This window comes from Salvia splendens, chromosome 10 (assembly GCF_004379255.2).
Source record: "Salvia splendens isolate huo1 chromosome 10, SspV2, whole genome shotgun sequence".
In the NCBI taxonomy this organism is placed as follows: domain Eukaryota; kingdom Viridiplantae; phylum Streptophyta; class Magnoliopsida; order Lamiales; family Lamiaceae; genus Salvia; species Salvia splendens.
Window position 1 is genome coordinate 19,231,028 of NC_056041.1, and position 21,180 is coordinate 19,252,207.

General features: G+C 37.6%; 2 protein-coding genes and 2 pseudogenes across 3 annotated transcripts; all 4 read right to left on the reverse strand.

Moving 5' to 3' along the window:
• Nucleotides 1–4,292: 4,292 nt before the first annotated feature.
• Nucleotides 4,293–7,406, reverse strand: LOC121753260 (urease accessory protein F-like). Of its 2 annotated transcripts, none has more exons than XM_042148485.1 (2): nucleotides 7,215–7,406; nucleotides 4,293–5,189 (listed from the first exon to the last, which is right to left on the reverse strand). In XM_042148485.1, the coding sequence occupies exon 2, from the start codon at nucleotides 5,174–5,176 to the stop codon at nucleotides 4,445–4,447; it is 732 nt and encodes a 243-aa protein (XP_042004419.1). In that variant the 5' UTR covers nucleotides 5,177–5,189; nucleotides 7,215–7,406; the 3' UTR covers nucleotides 4,293–4,444. The 2 variants fall into 2 exon arrangements, with proteins under 2 accessions (XP_042004419.1, XP_042004418.1); XM_042148484.1 differs by having other exon boundaries at nucleotides 4,293–5,199; nucleotides 7,215–7,404.
• Nucleotides 7,407–8,131: 725 nt separating this feature from the next.
• LOC121753144 (molybdenum cofactor sulfurase-like) lies at nucleotides 8,132–10,165 on the reverse strand. Its single transcript, XM_042148337.1, has one exon. It carries the CDS (start codon nucleotides 9,972–9,974, stop codon nucleotides 8,241–8,243), a length of 1,734 nt encoding a protein of 577 aa, XP_042004271.1. The 5' UTR covers nucleotides 9,975–10,165; the 3' UTR covers nucleotides 8,132–8,240.
• A 2,761-nt stretch (nucleotides 10,166–12,926) lies between these two features.
• On the reverse strand, nucleotides 12,927–15,245 carry LOC121752730 (annotated as a pseudogene).
• Nucleotides 15,246–17,495: 2,250 nt separating this feature from the next.
• On the reverse strand, nucleotides 17,496–19,933 carry LOC121752731 (annotated as a pseudogene).
• Nucleotides 19,934–21,180: the final 1,247 nt, after the last annotated feature.

Consider the following 21,180-nt stretch of genomic DNA (forward strand, 5'->3'; position numbering starts at 1 on the left):
AACCATCTTTAAATATATCTTAACCATAATATATTATCAATTTCACATAACGAGAAATTAAACTACCATTCAGAGTATAATTACTCAAACATAACGATAAATTAAACTACCATTCAGAGTCTCATATATATTACTTCCTCCGTCTCATTTTAGGAGTTCCAATTAATCATAATTGGGTGTCCTATTTTAGGAGTTTCGGTTAAAATATTCTACAAATGGTAATAGACATCATATTCCACTAATATATTTCCACTCACATTTTATTATAAAACTTAAATATAAAAGTACGACCCATATTCTACTATTTTTTCACAACTTTCCTTTACATTTGTTAAAACTCGTGCCGAACTCAAATGCGACTCCTAAAATGGATCGGAACGGACGGAGTAGATCGCAATAACAATAAATCTGAAATGCTAATAATTAACACATAGACATAGTACTAAAAATACTACTCCCTTCGTCCCAAGATAAGTGTGACGCTTCTTTTAGGTACGAGATTTAAACAATTGATATTTAAAGAGTTAAAGAGAAGAGAGTAAAGTATGAGAGAGGGAAGAGTGAAATTAAAATAAATTAGATGGAGAATAAACTAAGAGAGATGATTTTTTGCCAAAAAAAATAAATTAAGTACGTATTTTCTTTCTTCTTGAGCGGTGAGCCGGTGCCATTGCGGTGGCATTTTTTTTTATTTCTATATTCTGTAATTTAAATACTTATAATCAATTTCAGTTCCAAACAAATTTATACCAGTAGTTATTTTAGTTTTTCTTTTTTTTTGTTAAAGTAAATGGGTAATTAATTGACAACAAAATCGATCCAATATATACATCTTGAAAATTTCTCATCCACAATAAGAATAGCCTAGTCATAGTTCAGCCATAGTCTAGCCACAAACTCCTCCTGCACATCATCAGTACTAAAAATCCTCCTGCCACATCAGCAAAACAAGCAAATAGCCCAGCAATAGCCTAGCCACATCACTCAAAATTATATTAAAACAAATAATTAACAATCACACAAAATACAGAATTAAATTTACGATACAGATACGGGAAAATTCAATTAAATTATTAAAATTTAAAAAGTACATTAATTTAAAAAAGAAGGTACATTAAAAAAAATTACAAAAAAAAGGTACACTAAAAAAATTACATAATTAAAAAAAAACTAACGCCGTGCAGTCCTCCGCGCCCACAACTCTTCAATTAAATCCTTTTGTAGTCGAATATGAACATTCACTTGGCGCAGGTCGGCATGTGCTTGGAGGCGGCCAGCTTCATCGTGAGGTACCCCGCTTCGTAGGTTCGGGGGCGGCCACGCCGTGGCTTGGACCTGCTTCATTATCGTCGTTCGCCCAACTAGTCAGTTGTACACCTTCATATTCGACAATCAAGTTGTGCATGATAATACAGGCATACATTATATCGGCAATGCAGTCGACATGCCACAAACGCGTTGGACCCCTAATTGCCGCCCATCGAGACTGGAGCACACCAAATGCGCGCTCCACGTCCTTACGTGCCGACTCCTGCCGTTCCGTAAAGTAGACCTTCCTCTCATCGGATGCGCATCTGATCGTCTTCACAAAGACGGGTCACCTAGGGTATATCCCATCCGCCAAGTAGTAGCCCATATCATGCCGGTTGCCGTTGGCGACAAAACTGATGGCCGGACCAACGCCCTGGCACTGCTCGTTGAAAAGGGGCGATGAGTTGAGGAAGTTGAGGTCGTTGTTCGACCCGGCTACCCCAAAATACGCATGCCAAACACTACTAGAAAAATTGCTTCTCACTACACTTTTTTTATCACACTTTATAAAAAGTGCCAGCATAGATGTACTATCTACACACTAGCTTTTCACTACACTTTATAATATATTGTTACTGCACTTCAACATAAAAAGTGCCATCATAGATGTACTATCTACACACTACCTCTTACTACAGGTACCCGGTGCTGCACTTGCATAAGTGCCATTATAGATGAAGTGTCAGCACAGTAATTTTCTAGTGACAATTTTAAGTGTCATTACAAGCCAATTTTCTAGTAGTGAAATCCACAGCTGATAATCAGCTACGGCCTAGAGGATCATCGTGGGATTATTTCCCTTGTGGCCGGTCGTGTATTCCAGGCAGCAGGACAGTTCTTCCACTCCCAATGCATACAATCTATGCTGCCTAACATATCCGGGAACCCATGCTTCTCCCCGTGCATCTGCATCAACTCCTGGCAGTCTTCGGGGGTAGGGCTTCGAAGGTACTGATCACGGAATATTTCAATCACGCCCTGGCAGAAATACTTCATACATTCAAGGGCAGTCGTCTCATCGATGTGGAGGTACTCATCCCACATGTCTGCCACGCCTCCGTAGGCCAACTGCCTGATTGCCGCAGTACACTTTTGAATAGGTGTGTGGTCGGGTCTGCCAGCCGCATCGTGCCTGAAACGGAAATACAGATATCGACGCTCCAAAGCCTCAACAATACGCATAAACAGGGCCCTGCTCATCCTAAAACGTCGCCTGAACAGGTTGGCGTTAAACCGCAGCTCCGATGCGAAGTAGTCTTCATATAGCCGCTGATGTGCAACTACGTGATCCCGCTCAATCACTGCTCGGCGGTGGACAACGGGTCGAGGTCGAGGTACTGCCGGCTGCAAGGCCCTCTGTAACAGCCGGTCTATCTCATGGGACGTATAGGCCTCCAACGCTTCGTTCATTCGCCGTTCGTACTCCTCAGCATCCCCACCACTACCACCACTACTACCACCCGCGCTACTCATTTCGCGTTGTTGCTCTTGTACAGAAATTAAGATAGAGAGAATACTCGTTAAAACAAGCGGTGCAAATGAAAATGACGTGCAAATCGCGTGTATATAGTGTTTCGAAAATTAAATAAAAAAAAATCCTCTCGCCAATCGCTTGCCGATCCGGAGCCTGCAATGGCGGCCAGCGGATTGGCGAGCGCATCGGCCAGGGCTCGGAAATCGGCGTGCGCTCGTTGATTTTTTCACCGAAATTCGGCTAGCCGGTTACAATGGTTCGGCGAGCGGACCGGCTAGCGCCGGGGATCGGCTAGCCGGTCCGCTCGCCGCTATTGTGGATGCTCTAAGAAGCGGCGCTAGCCGGTCCGCTAGCCGCTATTGTGGATGCTCTAACTACCGCTTTCACGTGGCTGCCTTTAGTAATTCGGTATTAAATAGGAGTAGATTTTAATATATTATCCTTCATCCACCTTCTTTTTGTGATAGTGAAATAAAAAATATCCACGACTTCTGGTCTATGATTATTCCGTAGAAACAGTCACTAAGGCCATCTTCAATAATTTTAAATTTAAACTTATTTTTAAGTGTATACTATATCTTAAAAAATAATTTTACTTCAATCATTTAATCAAATTTAAATTAATTTTTTTTTATTCCCCTATTTTTATACCTCTCAATCACACCTATAAACTTATTTGAATTACACTAATCCCACAACAGTTTATTAATAATTTATAGTATACATTAAATAATTAAATATAGTTTTCTTATTAAATATTATAAAATACAAATACTATTAACGTGAGAGTAGAGTATATAAAATATCAAATCCAATATATAAAAGTAATGAATCATTTTTTTGTTTTTCTTAAAATTAAAAATTCAAAACATAAGAATACATATATCATATCAGGTTTGTAATGTATTCAAAATTAATTCCTAGTGTTGAATTGCCGAATCAATAAATAGTTCATTATTAAATGGTTTTACTTCATTTTAGAAAAAAAACGAGTAAAACGGTCTTAAAATGAACTCTGTATAAAATGAACTAAAACATACTAAAAATGTTCTAAAATGAACTAAAACAAACTAAAAAAATGGTTCGACCATTCAGTGCTAAAAATTAGTTAGAGACTAATTGTAGTCCTATCATATTATATCCTATATAAAAAATTGAAAGAGATACAGGAGCGTCAAAAAGAGTCAATTAAGCTATTCATTCACTAAACTATCTCTAAAATCATTCACTAAACTATCTCTAAAATCATTCACTAAACTTTTTATTGGATCTTACATTATTTTTATCTCATTTATTATTAAGAAACAAAACTCACAAAGCCATCATTATTTCTCTTAACTACATATGGATCCCGCTTATTTTTTCTACTTCTTTTATGTCAGAGTAAAATATTGATTCTAATTTACTTTAAATAAGAAATTTATTAAAATCCTAAAATTAATTGCTTATTAATATATTTATGTTAAATTAAAGAACATAGTAATAATATTTACTTATTATCTATGCATTAAATATACAATACTACTACTATTATTTATTGAATAAAAGATTATATTACAACTTAGAGCAAACAATTTCCATTAGCATCTGCATAACCATTCCACAAACAGGCTGCAAAAGTTGTCATGTAACCCACCAACACACTTTCATTTTCACCGTTCAAGAGCAAAACAGTCTGGAAAACAAGTAGCTGTGACAGCCCTGCACAGTATCAAGCAACGGGCACGTCTGGCACGCCTCATCCACGCCCCGATTCATCCACTTGGTCGACAAGCTCTCAGCAACCGGAGCAACCTGATGTTGCAACACAGCAGCGCCCAATGGTCCGACCAAATTTAGTCTCGTCGCAGCAGATATGATGTCTCTCATGGTCACAAACATGTACGCTTTCTGTGTAGTCTCGGCATCAAATCCAAGAAGTCCGCATACAAGCCCAAACACGGGGGCGTGGTGGAAGTACAACTCCCCACTGCTCAGAGCTTCGCCTCTCATTGTTTTCAGGCAGGGGATCTCAGAGAAAACAGAAGCAGCTACCCTCATTAACGCTGATCCTTGAGCTGTGGACGCCTTCCGGCTTACCTCATTTGTCAGCATCACATTCAACAATCTGTCGAGCCTACGCCATGTCTGTGCATCTGGTGAGGTTGTTGTGGCACAGATGAAAGGTAGAAGCAGGCTTCCTGCATTCTCCAACACATGGATCACGTAGGTTTTTAGATCATCGGTGGTAGTGACCAGGCGAGCTTGCATAGCTGCCTCGAGACCAAAAGAATGAGCAAAGCCCCCAGTAGGAAGTATCGAATCTAATAGTTGCCATTGACTCCACATCTGGGGAAAACTTGTTGATAAACATCTAGCATTTATCTCATTTGCATTACCCAAGCCTTCCATGTTAAGCCACAATCTGCATCAATCTAGCATACAGAATACATTTTAAGAGCCCTCAAGATAGATCAAAACTGCACACAATCTAATAAATAAATCGACATTCATACAACGCCACTCGCTGTCTAACTCACAACCATAAATAATAAAGAAACCATCATACAACATAATATGCATTTGACAAATTCTATTCTGATGTTTCTTTTATATAGCATCTCCCTACATATTTCTGTCTCTGGCACTAAATGTGTCAAAACTGCGAATCATCAACTACTACTACTATGTTCTTTCACACACAGCTAATACTGTTTTGTTGCAGTCTCATAAACTCAAGGAGCAAAACTCAAAAAAATTCGACACTATTCACACATAGTATTAACAAAATTTATCATAACTCAAATCTTTTTCCTAATTGAAATCACAATCTAAATCCAATACCAATCACTCTTTTGCCATTTCCCCTGCATCAATGCTAGGAAAATCACATTATTTTCTGCAAGTTATGTACCTATTCGTTCTCTTTCTCTTCATTTTCAGTTCAATGAGAAGATGGAGGGAGTTGCAACACCATATGATGCTCCCATTTTGACTTAAAAACACTAAGTAAGCCCTCTTGGACGAATGCCTACTCAAATCAACACTACAATCAACAAACAAACATAGGGTAGTAGGGCAGGTAATTCGGAATATCACACTTCTCGGTTAACCGATAACCGACAAATTCGGTTATGGGTTCGGTTTGGTTCCAAAATCAAGGCGTCTACTTGGTTATCGGTTCGGTTCCAATCGGTTAGAATTACTCCAGTAACGTTAATCAGTGTGTTGGGAGCTTGCAGCCATTCTGGACTCGTTGATGAGGGAAAATCGTTGTTTGATTCGATGAGGAGAGAGCATGGGATTCGCCCTAGCGTGGAGCATTACGCTTGCATTGTGGATCTTCTTGGCAGAGCTAATAGACTAAAGGAAGAGGCTCGGATCATAGCCGATATGCGAGATGAGCCAGGGGCGATGGTGTGGGGCTCTCTCCTCGGATTGTGCATGATTCATTGCAACATGGAGCTTGCAGAGAGGGCGAGCAGGATGTTGTTTGAGCTCGAGCCCACGAATGCAGGGAACTACGTGCTTCTTGCTGAGATATACGCGGAGGCAAAGATGTGGGACGAGGTGAAGAGAGTGAAGAAGGTGTTGGAAGAGAAGGGGCTGCAGAAGGTACCGGTACGCTGCTGGATTGAAGAGAAGAAAAGGGTGTACTCGAATAGGTCTGTGGACGAGGTGAATCCTCAAATAGAGCTGGTCCATGCTTTGTTGGTGAAGCTCTCGGAGGAGATGATGGAGCAGGGGTACGTGCCAGAGACGAAATCGGTGCTGTACGAGCTTGATACGGAGGAGAAGCAGCGGGTGCTGTTGGGGCACAGTGAGAAATAGGCTATGAACGGCATAATTTTTTTTTAAATTCGGTTCCGGTTCGGTTAACCGGAACCGAACCGACCCTATTCGGTTAGGAACCGAACCGAACCGAGGCCAATTCGGTTTCGGTTCCGGTGCTTCAATCTCGGTTACTTTTATGCTCGGTTAACCATGTTGCCGAACCGACTGAATAACCTGCCCTATAGGGTAGTATCTATCACATTAATGGTGAAACTCAAACAATAATCTAAAGGTTCCCCTGTTGCTAGACATTGAAATGCACATAAATTCCAACACTCAGATAATTTTATTGAAGAAGAATATCAGTATTGGCCCATTACCACGATCATGCTTGAAAATATTCAGTTTGCAACAATAACCTCAAATATTTTATCCAAATGGCTGACATTTGCCAAAATTCTACTGTAATTGCGAAAATTGGTAGAATAATTGAACAAGAACAAGAACAAGAACATCTTGCTTGCAACGATAAGCTGCCACACCACAACTAGAATCTTCACTCGGTGTATTCGTGAATAGGGATTTTGACATAATATATCAAAACAAATAATTGAAGGATACATGTTTCAATTGATTGAAGGTGTTATTTGGTAGTAATTGAGAAAGGGACACATACCAAGCTCCCAGATTCAATTCTTGTCAGCCGAGCACAAGGATCTCCGCAAAGAAGCTTTCTACGGGTTATTGATTCTGCCGATGACAAGCGTCGAGCAAAAGCAAATGAAAAAGTAGAGAAAAGAAGTTGAAAATCTTCGTTGATTTGGTTTCAGTTCTAAATGGTTGCTGTTTCATTTTTATTTAACTTGAGCTCTCTAATTCTATTATTCTTAAAATAATAGTAATGCTTTTAAAATCCTAAATACACTACACGGTCTACACCACATAATAAAGCTAGGTATATCATAAACATATTCAATCAGATTTTTGTAGGAATATACAAAATAGATCTAAGTAGTTTATTGAACTCAAAATTTAAACAAATTAATATTCTATTTCAATTCACGAAATATACTTTTATTTTGATCTATCTACAATTTTAGTAACAACATTACTACTACCTTTTCTCCATTACTCTTATTTTATTAATTTTATACGTATTAAAATTTATACTGATTAGTAGTACCAAATTTGTCATTAGGAGATGATATTAAATTAATTCACATAAATAAACATAGTGGAACATCGAATCCACTTTTTTCTTTAGCATAAAATGAGGCACGTTTTCCAAAATTTCATATATCCACAACGTTTTGGCCCATTCTGTTTGGGTATTGCAGTATTCATCCAGAAATATGTTACTCCAAAAAAAGAAATACAGTGTACTTAATTCAATTATTGTGCTCAAAGTAAATTTGCAGATAAAATTCGGATTCTCAGCAATTAATTTTTGAAATTACACATTTTTCCCTTTTTACCCGGAAATGCTTATAATCTTATTAACTGTTTGACGATATGCGTATAAGATATTACAGACATTTACCGCCTAAAACAAATACTCCTAGTACTAATTCATTAGATTTGTGCATAATTTGATTGACAGTGCAAAAAATGTTAGGTTGATGCAGAAGCCATTGGTCACGATTTACAATTGAAAAATCACAAGAAGAAACTTGAATGAATGCAGTGAAAATAAATGTGCAATTTATACTTCAATGGTTTTTTGATTGAGCGCGGTGTATCTCCACCTCTCCTTCTCCACGAAGTCGGCGTCGAGAAACTGAGCTATGAAAGCCCACAGCCTATACACATCTTCAAAATTGGCCAAGTAAGTAAGCGCTGCAGTTACCACATTGATTTTATGATCATCACTTCCGCCTCTGTTCTTCGCTCTGCAGCTCCTCTCCAACAGCTTCTGCTTCTCCTCGTCTCCCTTTTCCGCGTACCAAATGTGGTGCAGCATTCCATTGCCGAGCGATATGTGATTCCTGTCCGCCAGCTTCTGCACCAGCGCAGGCTCCACCATCTCCCCTTTCCAGTCGCATATGTTGAACGCCAACGCCGGGGCTCGGTCGAACTTCCCCCTCGGCCCGTAGATTGTCACCAGAGGGAAGCTGTCGAGCCGGTTCGGATGCTGCAGCTTCGTCACCGCAGTCACCACCCAGTTGATCAGGTACCTGCTTCTGCTGCTGATCACTGTCAGTCCTAATGAGTCCACATGATCCAAGCATCTGCATTCCATGTTTCCCTTCTCAGCAATGCTTTCCTTTGCAGCTTCTTCGTTTATACCGAGTTTAGCCATTTGTTCGAGTTCTGTGTCTGTAGTGCCCGAAGAAGAGTCGTTCTTCGCTGCTGTGATCGAGACAATCCCCGCACCTGCTGAAGCTTCCAGCATCGGCACGACAGATTTCTTGACGAATAGGCATCCGAAGCCTGTGGGGTCTTCTCCAAATACTTTGTAGAAGGAGCAAATGAGGAAGTCGGGGCAGAAGAGGGAGAGGCCGAAGCTGTCCAAGTCTTTCGGCCCCAATGCACAGGCGTCGAGTAGGACGTGCCAGCCGTGCTCCTGCGCCAGGGTCATCCATTGGTATGAGTAGCTGGCTCCTGTCATTCTTGATTGAAGTGGAAACACAAACAGCCCTCTCTGCTTCTTCTTTTTCTTCTTTCTCACCACCATCTTCCTCAGCTTCGCAGAGTGAATCCTCAGTCTTGGCCACTTGAACTCGGCTGCCATGACGCGGGCCCCTCTCTTCCCCGATGTGCTGATCATGGAGCTCAGCGCCTCACTCTCGTGGTCGTAGAACGTGAGCAGTTTGCGGCTGGATTGGTAAGGGTAGGATTCTGCTACAAGTTTGAATGCTGCTGATCTGTTCACTGTGAATACCATAGCATAATCATTTTGTGAGATGTTTAGAAACTCCATGATCCTTTTCTTGATGGCGGATTCCAGTTCCGACCCTTCTCCGCCGTGGAGAAGCTGCGACTTGAGGCTCACTGACTTGAAGCTTATACCGAACAATGGAAAATCGGACGAGGATGGAGAAGAGATGGCGGATCTGTACCGGGACATCACCTGTGACTGTGAAAAAAGACCAACACCAATGTAATCTAGGCTTACATGGTTGGAGAGTTCGAGGTGGCCGTACTCACGAGCCCGGATTTGATCAACCGGAGCAGTATCAGAGTACTTGGGGTAAGCTTTGATGAACTGACCAAATGATTCTTGCAGAGAAGGGATGGACTCATGGTTGGTGAAGTTTGTAGCAGGGAAAAGAGAAGATGCAGTTGTTGCTGCAAAGTTGCGTCGACAAACAGCCAACGTGCTGCTTGTCTTCGTGATAGGTTGCTCCGCTTCAGGCAGCGGTCCTCTCGCAACCGGATTCGGACAACAACCCTGAAAGCATACTTGAGTTGCCTCTTTCAAACGAGGTGAATACATACTTCTTTCTTTGTGTTTTCTGATTATTGTGGTGAAATTGATGCCACTTGCCTTCAAAATGGATTTTGTTGGTCTTATATACCTATGATGCTTACATGTTAAGACAAGTGTGAAAAAACCACTTTTCTAAACAAAGATTTCAAATCTCAATTTCTACGTGGAATGAATGGGACAGCCAAATGATTGTATTCAAATGGCTCTATGACCTTTTCCTCTATATTTATTGAAGTTACATTTTCTTTTGCTCTTCTTTTTATATCTTTATTGAATAATTTCTTGCGCATGTTTGCCAAAGTTGACCTGGCATCATCACATAACATAGAAAAAAGATTAAAACAAATGAAAAAACTAGACTATTGATTATGCTTTCAAACATTTGGAACCAAATCTTAATTTATAAGATTTGATAGTTGAGCCTGGAAATGTGCTAAACTCTTATTCTATTTTATTATTAGGATTATGGAAAGTAGTAGTTCTCTTTTTTCCAAAAGTACTTTTGCTCCAAAGTGAAAGTAACCAAGGGATTTTATTAATGGCCGGCATCGGAGCATGAAGCTGGGCAAAGGTCTCATTTTGCTGTCACACACACAATTTCTTTTTTAAAGTTAGTGCTTCACCTAATTTTGCTCAACAAATTTACTCTTCAACTAACGTTTGTGACCATTTCATTATTTCCCTCGAAACTGGAAGAGATATTTATCACATAATTTAGCACCTAATTTATTTGTATACATACATGTATTTGCAGCAATGTTTTAAAAACCGGACCGGCAAGCGAACCGGCGACGTTACTGGTTCACGGTTCAACCGGTCCAACCGGTCGAACCACCGGTCTAACCGTTTTACTGTTGCAAATATATATAAAAATATATTAAATTTAGTAAATGATTTACAATTAATAATATATCACAAAACATTAAACCTTATAGATAATTAGTGATGTATAAATATAAATAATATTAAAATTTAGTAAATATATTCAGATATATATATATATATATATATATATATATTTAATATTAGTTAGTCTAGATAAAAATTTTAATATTTCATGTATTAAAATAGATAATGTTTATATTAATTTAAGAAAATTTATTTCGTAAAATAATATATAATTAAATATGAATTAAGTACTTATTAATTAGTTTAGATAAGATTATTCATTAATGTCAATAGCTAGGGTATATAAATTAAGTATGTAATATAAAAAAATTATTTATAGTAAATAATGAATCTTATATGATACTAATAATAATATAGGTGTTAAGTAGAGCATCATTAAAATATAAATGATGATAATTATATATATTATAATTAACAATTATATTAAAGAATAATAAAATTAAAATGAATTATTAGTTTTTGTAGATAAAATTAATGGTTAATGTATAAAAATATTTAATGTTCAAATTATTCAATGAGTCCATGTGGTGGAGTGGTAGAGGTCTTCTTAACTACAAGAGAGGTCATGAGTTCAACTTCTACCAACAACAAATTTTAAAAAATTTTAAAAAAAAAATAGAAAACCGGTTTCCGGTTCACGGTCCAACCGGTCCGACCGGCCGGTTCCACCGGTTCACTGCGGTTCAATGCAGTGGTGGTTTAAATGGGTGAATCGGACCGGACTACCTACCGGTTCGCGGTCCAACCGGTTGAACCGGACGGTCCGGTCCGGTTTTTAAAACATTGATTTGCAGTGATGTTTGTACAAGTGATTTATTTTATTTTATTTTGTATCTTGCAGCATTGCATCCCATTTGAGTTTGTATTCTACTCTAATTGTCTCATATCTTTTTTTGGGGCAGAGATGTCTTCAATTATTTTATTTTTTGGGAAGAAGTCAGGACGTCAATTTCTAAAGTATAAAATCATGACCATTTCTTTTCTATAATTTTGGACAATTTAATTCCGAATTGTCTAGTCCGCAAATTATGTTGTGGAGACCTATCCAAAAATCTTTGAGCGTGTAATTGTGTCCTTGAAAATTTGTTTAAATGACTAATTACTCTAAATTAAAAAATATACTCCTCCGTTCCAGTGTAGTTGATGCATTTATTTTGGAACTGGACATTTAGAAATTAGAGAGACCTTAGTAGAAGAGATAATAAAATAGACATATGAAGAAAGTAATATTAGAGAGAATAAACTAAAAGTTTAAATATGTAGATTTTCGTTATAAAAGGAGTTAACTCAATTATAATGGGAAGAACAAAAATTAATAGACTTAAATATAGTGGGAAAGAGTACATAATTTGGACTATTTAGTGACGTTTGACATAATATTAATCTTCTGTGCAGACAGTTTCAACTTAGCCATCTCTTACTTTTTCATGATCATTACATCTTAAACATGCCAACCCACAAAAACAAAAGGTATGGCAGTTGTAGGTTGTCCTTTTCCATAAATGTAACAAGCTTCATCCAAGAATTCTTGTTAGTTTGATAGTTGTTTCCAAGAATGGTATTTTAAACCATTAGATTTAGGCAGCATGGCATTTTTTTTTTGAGAAAAATATAAAGTAAACTACTCAACAAGTTGATTTTTTAAGTCCCTTCAACTAAACTTAAGGTGTCTTTGAGCTAACAAGTTGGTTTTTACTCCCTATGTTCCATAGTAATAGAATCATTTTGCCATTTTGGTACGTTCCATAGTAATAGAGTCATTTCCCTTTTTAGTAAAAGTCAACACATTTTTCCACACCTACTTTACTCTCTCTTACTTTTTCCTCTCTTCATCTCTCTACCTTTTTCATTTTCCACTTTATTCTCCCTTTACTTAACTCACCTGACACAATTTTTCTTAATCTCTGTGGCGAAAAGAAACGCCTCCATTACTATGGAACGGATGGAGTACTTGTTTTTGCAATGCTGTTGATAGTGACATAATAATGTCTTGATGCTGAATGCTGGTATTCAATAAGAGAGATGTAAAGCACAATTAGCATACAAGAATGTTTCCACTTGCAGTTGTTTGGATTATATTTAAATGACATGCATGTAGGTAAAATATGCTCCTTATTTTGTTTAATCTTGAAATGAGGCTATCATATAATATATGTAATTTATTTTTAGACTTACTACAACTTTGTAGCGAAGCAGTTGTCTTTTAATTCCCCAGGCCTCTCAATGTGTGGCTCTAGTTTGATCACTTTGTAACACCATTTGTCAAATGCACACACTCAAGAATCATTCTGCTGATGGACTGCTTCTCGTATTAGAACATTAGGAGTGTTTTTTTTTTTTCAATTTGAAAGACGAGGCGAGATAAGATGTTGATGATGCAATGTCATAACAGGACACAAGTTTACGATAGATTAACAAATCGACAAAGAAAGCCATGACTTTACCTTTTGCTGTATAAGAAGCTATTGTATTTTATCAAACATGTTAAGAAAAACCAGTCACAGTCACAGGGCAACGCTCCATTGGCATGTTTTTTCACTATCAAGTACCAACAGTGCATGCCAAGTAAGCGTAGCCCTATGAATGGTTTGCTTAATGAACCGGTGTGTCTTCGAAACTCTGCTCCCTGGTGATATTCCCCCCTCGCATTTATATTGTTCCCATTTTAAAGATTTGAATTTCATTCTCTACCTTGGGAAGGTCAGTCAAGGTATACTTATCAATTGCTTCTGTATAATCTCATGAAATGTCACTTAAATGAAATATACATTAGCTGCCTGCATTCCACTTTATTTCCATGTCTTGTGATGTGAAATCTCAGGTACCCTCTTCCCCTCTCTGCCTCTGCTTAAGGATTTTATGTCCCATATACCTTCATCACATGATAGAAACAAAGATGTTCAAGTTATGATTATTATAAGTTGTAGAAAGCAAGATAATATGATTAGATAATTACCTCCCAAGCATCATAATGGGATCCCTGCTCTGAAGCTTCATATACCCTTTCCCCCGATCATTGCTAGCTCGTTGCCCTGTTTCAGTCTCGTAGTTTATTTTATATCTAGATACTGCTAGGAAAAAGAGATGGACTAACTTGATTTGTAGCACTTGTAAGAGAAGTAATGGAGTCAATGTTGCCGTTAAATGTAGAAGCCAATATCAGTTATGCCAACTACTTGAGGAAGGGAGGCTTCCACGGGATGCCATTCAATGGGTTGTCGCACATCCCTTGGCCCACCATTGCCTGGTCCAACACCACTTCTATTCCTTGGGCTTTGAGTTCATGGGCCGGCCCGATACCACTCAGCATTAGAAGCTGTGGGCTGCCCATTGCTCCAGCTGACAATATTATCTCATTTCTATTTCCCTTGTTCAAGTATACCATATGTTTCTTGCTTCTTTGCCCTTCATTCACATATCCACATGTAATTATTTTGTCTTGTATTTTATTTATTGGTTGATTTGCAATGCAATACCTAACCTTTAGGGGCATTTACTATTCATAATTATATACATATGGTTAGGTACTTCCTGCTTTATCATTTTCGGCCAAAGTGTAGACCTCACCAATTTCTTTGATCTATCCATTAGTTATTATGCGTAATTAAAAAATTAGTAGTAATAAAGACATTGATGTGACGTGGGGAGGTGGTGAAGAGGATTTGGTGCACCGTAGCATGGAAGTAAACAGTAATATTGTTCGGATGACCATACTCCAATAAATCAGCAGTCGTATGCCTAATTCCATTCTGATCGAATATTCATCCTCCGGTTTTGGTCGCCGGCCTCCAGCAGCCCCTCTCTGACCGCTCTCCACCCACTCGTACGACGACTCCACCAGCCCCCGCGCGTGTAGAACCCGGCGTTGATGGCGGTGCCCCCCGCCCAGCATGCGCGCGCGGTGGAGATGAAGAGCTGCGCGGCGGAGTCGGGTCCGTCAGCGTGCGGGCGAATCCCGAGGCGTGGACGATGTAAGGGAGGCCGCCCCTCTCCAGGAGTACTACCTTGGCGGAGGCGGAGAGCGTTGCTGCCAGCGGCTCTGCCGCCGATGATTATGTAGTCGTAGTGCCCGATCGACGGAGCTGATGTTGCTTTCTTCGCAAAGGAAGTATATGGAGCTACAACCAAGACAAACCGCTACTTCATTCATTCATTTAACCGCGAATAAAATAAAAGAGATAAATAGATAATTTTGTCAAATACAAAAATGACTCAATTATGTTGCAACTTCTTAAAATAGAAAAATAATTCAATTAACGTGAATGAATGGTATACAAAGGAGAGATCGAGACAGAGACAACCTTTTTCAGCAGAGGAAAAGACGATTAAGAAGAAAATCCCTAAGACAGCTGAGGCAATAGTGGCCATATTATCAAAATATTATGAGATACTACAAATCAAGGGAAGAGTAGTCAATTGATCTCTATATTACATACACCTATATAAGAGAAGTAAAATTTTGGTTGGTGCATATCGCCTAAGACCAAACAATCTAGGTAATATAGGATATAGTGTGGTCGGGTATATATGAACTTCGACTATATTTTTATAGAAACCAAGATTAACCAATCAAGTCATCTTTTTTTATTTAATTAATTGCTCTCTCTTTCATAACATTCCTTCAATTCAACAATACTTTTTTGTGATTTAATAACCATCCGATTACACACCATTATAGTATGTTTTTATAGTATTATTTTTTATAATGAAAATAACTGAAATAATATTATTGCAACATTTACCAAAAAAACACAAAAAATGACAAAATGCCAAATGTAAACTAAAAAACTACAAACATATGTTATTATTACTACAACAATCAAATTAAGAAATTTAAAATAAATAATTAAGAGTATATTTTTAATATAATATATAAAAAAAATACATGTTCATATTCAAAAAATACATTTATAAATAAATGAGACTGTAACTAATGACACTAATATTAAATAGAGGAGAGAGTGTAGTCTGGGTGACCAAATTTGTTGAGGAGAAAGCTAGATCGTAGTACTATTTGCTTTTGTTTTTTGAATATAAAATTTATCCATGTTATGTCAAGATAAACTCAAGCATCAAATGGAGTATTTTTTATATTACGAATAAGATGGAGAGAGGGACTATATTGTATTTTATTAGTATTATTACGATATGAATTTATGAATAGGATGTAGGGAGGGAGACGAAGCCATGAATATACTTTTATACATGGTGTTAGAGGCGCCACATAAAATCTTCCTTTGTTATATTTAAAAGTTAATTAGCACAAACAATAGGTCTTTTGTGTGAATCATTTTCATCATTAAAAGAGGCATAAATGTTGTTTATAAAAAAAATAGTTTGAAAATCAATCATACCTATCAACGCAAACCAAATATGGCTATTTGTTTAATAACATCAATGGTATAAATTGCTTCTAATTTTTGTTGGAAAGGATTTTCTGCTTAAACTACCGAGTATGATTTTAAATATAATATCAATGATATAATATTTTAGAATATTAATTAAATAAATCTTAAAATTTGTGGAATTTTATTAATTGTTCATATTTTTATGGTAAGAATGAAGGCATGAATTATACTTAATAATTTAAATTTATTTAGAATTTTTATTTGGGTGGGATTCTTATATGTTTATGGTTATGATGATATAATTTCCATAATAATCAATTGATAACTATAAAATCATGATATTAAATTATTGTCCTTAAAATAAATTTACGTATTGGGATATAATAGACTTGCCCTCTGTTACAAAACAAGAATATGTTTTTATAATGGACATAGATATTTGAAATAATTTCTTATATAAATACATCCATGTGTAATAATAATATGACAAATGACATTTTAAAATTGACACCATTTTATCCAATATTGAAATGTAAGTAGAACATATTTATGAACCGCAAGTATTTATTCGAAGTGAAAAATGTTAAATGTGATTGGCCCCTTCATTAAATTTCTCCGGCACACATTTTATTTAAAATGTTAAAATATGAGTAGAGAAAAATGTTAAATGAGACATTTTTCTTTTTTAGAGATGGGACCACGAAATATTTTATGTACGTGAACGAATTAAAGCCATTTTATAGTAGTATATAGCATAATCAGTAATTTATTGTTGGCAGCATGGGTCAACCATTTGTAATTCATTGAATTTTGCGGTGAAAATTCTCAAACTAGATAATGATAAATATATCCAGACCTTAATCTAGGTTCTTTGGTTTTACCTTCTTTTTATTTCTATACTTAGCACTACTAATTAAACTGCTTCAAAAAAATAAAAACTATACTTACTCTAGAATTCAAACCTAAATTTTACATTCATCCATCAAACATGCATCCACTGTAAATTTTCGCTATCCGATACATAAATTAGATATATTCTATGAGTTGTTCAGTTTGCAAGATTGTATCACGAATTAAATAGGTAATGTGTTTGGTTCATGAGATTGAATCTCACAACTCAATCCTAGATAGATAATCACATCATAATTAGTCATAGCCAACCCCATCCAACTAAATTAATCTCACAACTTAATCCTATAATATATATCGTTACTGTTTAATCTAGCAAACCGAACACCACCTATAGTTATGAACAACCGGCATAGTAAGATTAAGATTCCATCTCATCGCAAGCCTCGGTTGCAGCCATCTCCGAATCCATTTTGTTCATCAACCTCTCACTTACATGTTTAGCGGCCGATATCATATCAAGTACAACAGTCGGATGGAGGCCAGCGCCACCTCTTTTTGTCAGACCGGCCTAGCCTGTTGATCAAGACTGACACAGCTGAACTCATCTGGGACTCCTCTTCCGTAGTTGCATCTACAATATAATGCCCCCGACCTGCAAACGATACTACACCTTAATGGTAGCTCTCAAAGCATCCAGCACATTACCATCTGACCTAACAACAAGACCATCGATGTAGAGATCCCAACAGCCCTTCCCTCGAACAATGCACAGAGATGATAGATCAATTCCAGCACCTGGAGCAAATTCAGAGACCAGAAATTGTAACAAATGAAAATGTAGCGAACATGGCCTAATAATCATCACGTGCTTGTAAGTTGTACCTGCACAACTTTTACCACCCAACAAACACCTTTCAAGTGCTGAAGAGAGCTCTGTGGATAATTCCTCACCCCCTCTGACCAGTTATTGAGGATGATAAGGCCTATTTCATGCATTAGTTTAGGGGTAAAATGTATGTGTTATTTGATCAGTTTATCGCGCAAAGCAAGTGTTAATTGTGCAGGAATGTCGCTTGACCAAGGCAACAAGGCCAAGCTGATCAAGTTGGTACAAAAGGCGAAAAAGGCCAAAAATCGGGTGAAATGATCAAGGGACCATCAAGCAGTTAGGCGGGGACCACTGCGTTCTAGAAGAAGGACACGTGAGGCTAATGAGCTGGATGATGATCATCATTCTGTTATCAAGAACGACGTTCTAGAAGGGGACACCTGAAACGCAAGACGCAAGGACGGAGCTGTGTCATCATTCTGTTATTGAGGAGCGACGTCATTCTAGAAGGAAGGCACGTATCAATCGATGAGATGCTCGATCACAGCGTGAGCAAATATCCTCTTCCGAGATCGTTATCCGGCTGGAGGTCATTGCGGCGAGCTTATAAATAGAGGATGTGCCACCATAATTAAAAAATCTTCTTTTTAGCATCTCCTTTTCAGTTTCTTCTTTTATTTTCCTTTTTTCCGTTCTAGTTCAGTTTTGAGTTTAGTTTCCAGTTCCGAAGGCAGCTTAGTTAAAGAAATAGTTAGAGAGAGAGCGACCGAAGGGAGCGCGACAGAATACTCAATATCTGTTCGGCGCCGTCCCAAGTTTTCAACCGAGAGCTCCTCGGCCTTACTCGCTTTCTTACTTTCTGAAATTGTTAGCTTAGTTTAAATTCAGTGTTGTTCCGTAGTTCAAGTTTTGATCTTTTTATATTCCGCATGTTCACCGCACTGTTCTGAGCTATAAAAATTGGAGTTGTTTTGTTTTCGTCATCCTGTTTACTGTTCCAGTTCAGTTTCACTTTTTAGTCCTTGATTTAGTGTTTAATCATGATGAATGGCAGAGTGTTTGTGTTTCTCGTAGCATGCCTAGATAGTTAAGCTCTTATTTCCGTTTGTAGCTTACTTGATCCATTAATTGTGTCAGCATTATAAATAGCCTGATCAAGTAGTTACTTTACGTTCTGCCTAGCATAAATACAGTAGCGTAAAAACTCCCAACTTAAAGCGTGGTAGCAGCCGAACCCTGTTCACTACTCACATACTCGATACACCGGTTTCTCTGTAGGATCGACCCCGTTCTTGCTGTTTTACTGTTAAAGTAGTGCGAGTTTGGGAGTTATAAATTATATTGGTGGTGAGCGAGAGCGAGAACGCCTTGATTAAGTGGCAACGACATTTGCTAACTGATCCACCGATAATCTGATATTACTTGATTCGCTCGTATCTCAATTCGCTCAACCTTAACCCACCAGAGGATTAACAGAAACTGATCAATCACCCAAATGACGAGGCGCATATTGCCATCTTCCCATAATATTCTTGGTAATGCAAGCAGTTGAGATTCTATTAACAAACCAGCACACAAACACATTCACACATTATAAAGAAAGGAAATTTCATAAACCTCAAAAGATGGTTCGGCAGTCGGGATGAGATGGATTTGGCTTTCCAAGCTCAGCCTGTAAATAAAATGATAGAGTGGATGAAATTCAAGTCTGAGAGAGAATCCAAAGATAAAATGGCATAAAACAAGAATTCCAAGTCACCAAGAAAAACAAAACAGAGCAAATTTGACAGGAAACATACCTTTACACAAGCAATAACATCTGTTGCCCCCAGCTTCACTCTTGCTGAGCCACTTGCCTGTTTCTCGTGAAAGAATAGATCAATAAGTCAAACAAACTGTAACTGAGGAATGATGCCAGTTTCAAGAAAAATGGGTCGGTAGGTAAGTTTGTTTCCTACCATCAGCGCGTAAATCCTGATCAATTCCACCTTTTATAAATGTTTCTCCCCTAACGAGAGCCCCACCATAACTGCAAGAATATACAGTACATGAAAAGCTGAAAGGTCATAAGTCAAACCATTAAGAAAAACTCATGCAAAGAAGCAGCATCTTGTTATTCTCATATGTTTTTGCAGGATAATCCCCAAATTTTCAGTTCAGCTTTGGTGGAGGCAAATCGTCCCACCTTTATCATTGGAGAGATGAAGAATCCAAAAACGCAATATCCGAGAATAAGTCGGTCTATTAAACATAACGAAAACAAAGCATGCACTACAGAGAGTCTAAACAAACATGAACCAACTACTGAAACTTGAGGAAGCACTGGAATATACAGGCATAAAATCTACGAGGTTGGACATATTATTTGTTCTATGCACAAGAACAGACTGCTAAAACTGGGATCCACAGAGAATTTACTTATGCAGAGCTTGATGTAAAGAAAGAAGTTATTCAAAGATGGATTTTGGCTTTGGTTTTAAGGAAAGCTCAGCAAGTTGCAAGCTTTGAGGGATAGAAGGAATTAAGTCTGTAGTCTATCTATGTAATCAGCCAAGCAAAGCACCAAAATCAAGTACTACTTATCTATGACCAAACAATGGGAGAAAATCGGATCCATGGGGGAGTCTACAACTAGAATAATGAAAATGTACCCACTTTGTTATGTTTTCCATCTATGAGAAAAACGCCACCCTCGTCGGCGTTTTATTAAGTAAAAACGCCAGCACGGTCGGCGTTTTACAATTTCGACTGATTTTTATACAAATACAGCTTAAAGTGTAACACGCCAACTAAGTGGGCGTGTTTAAATAAAATGCGCCAATGCGCCATCCGAGTTGGCGTTTTTAGCAAATTAGAAACGCCGACAAGATTGGCCTATTTAAAGAAGAAACGCCGATGACGGTGGCGTGTTTTAACGTGGTGTCAGATTCAGGTTCGAACATTTTCCGCCGGAGTATGTATAATCAAATACGACATCGATTAGTACAACACAGCAACGAGGAAATAGAATAGATTTTCTCTCTCTACGTGTAGATATAATGATTTGTACTTATAGAGAGTGGGTAAATGCGCCATCCTCCCTTTTCTCTGTCTAAAATTATTTATGAAATTCGTATGTTTCTCTCTCTTCTTTTTTACACTCCATATTTTCCATGGTTAATGGGTTGCAAAAATACACTAATTCTCTATTAAAATAAAGAAATATTGTAATCTTTTAATTATGTGTGTGATCTTGCATTAATTAGGAGTAAGAAATTACCCTATCATATTTATA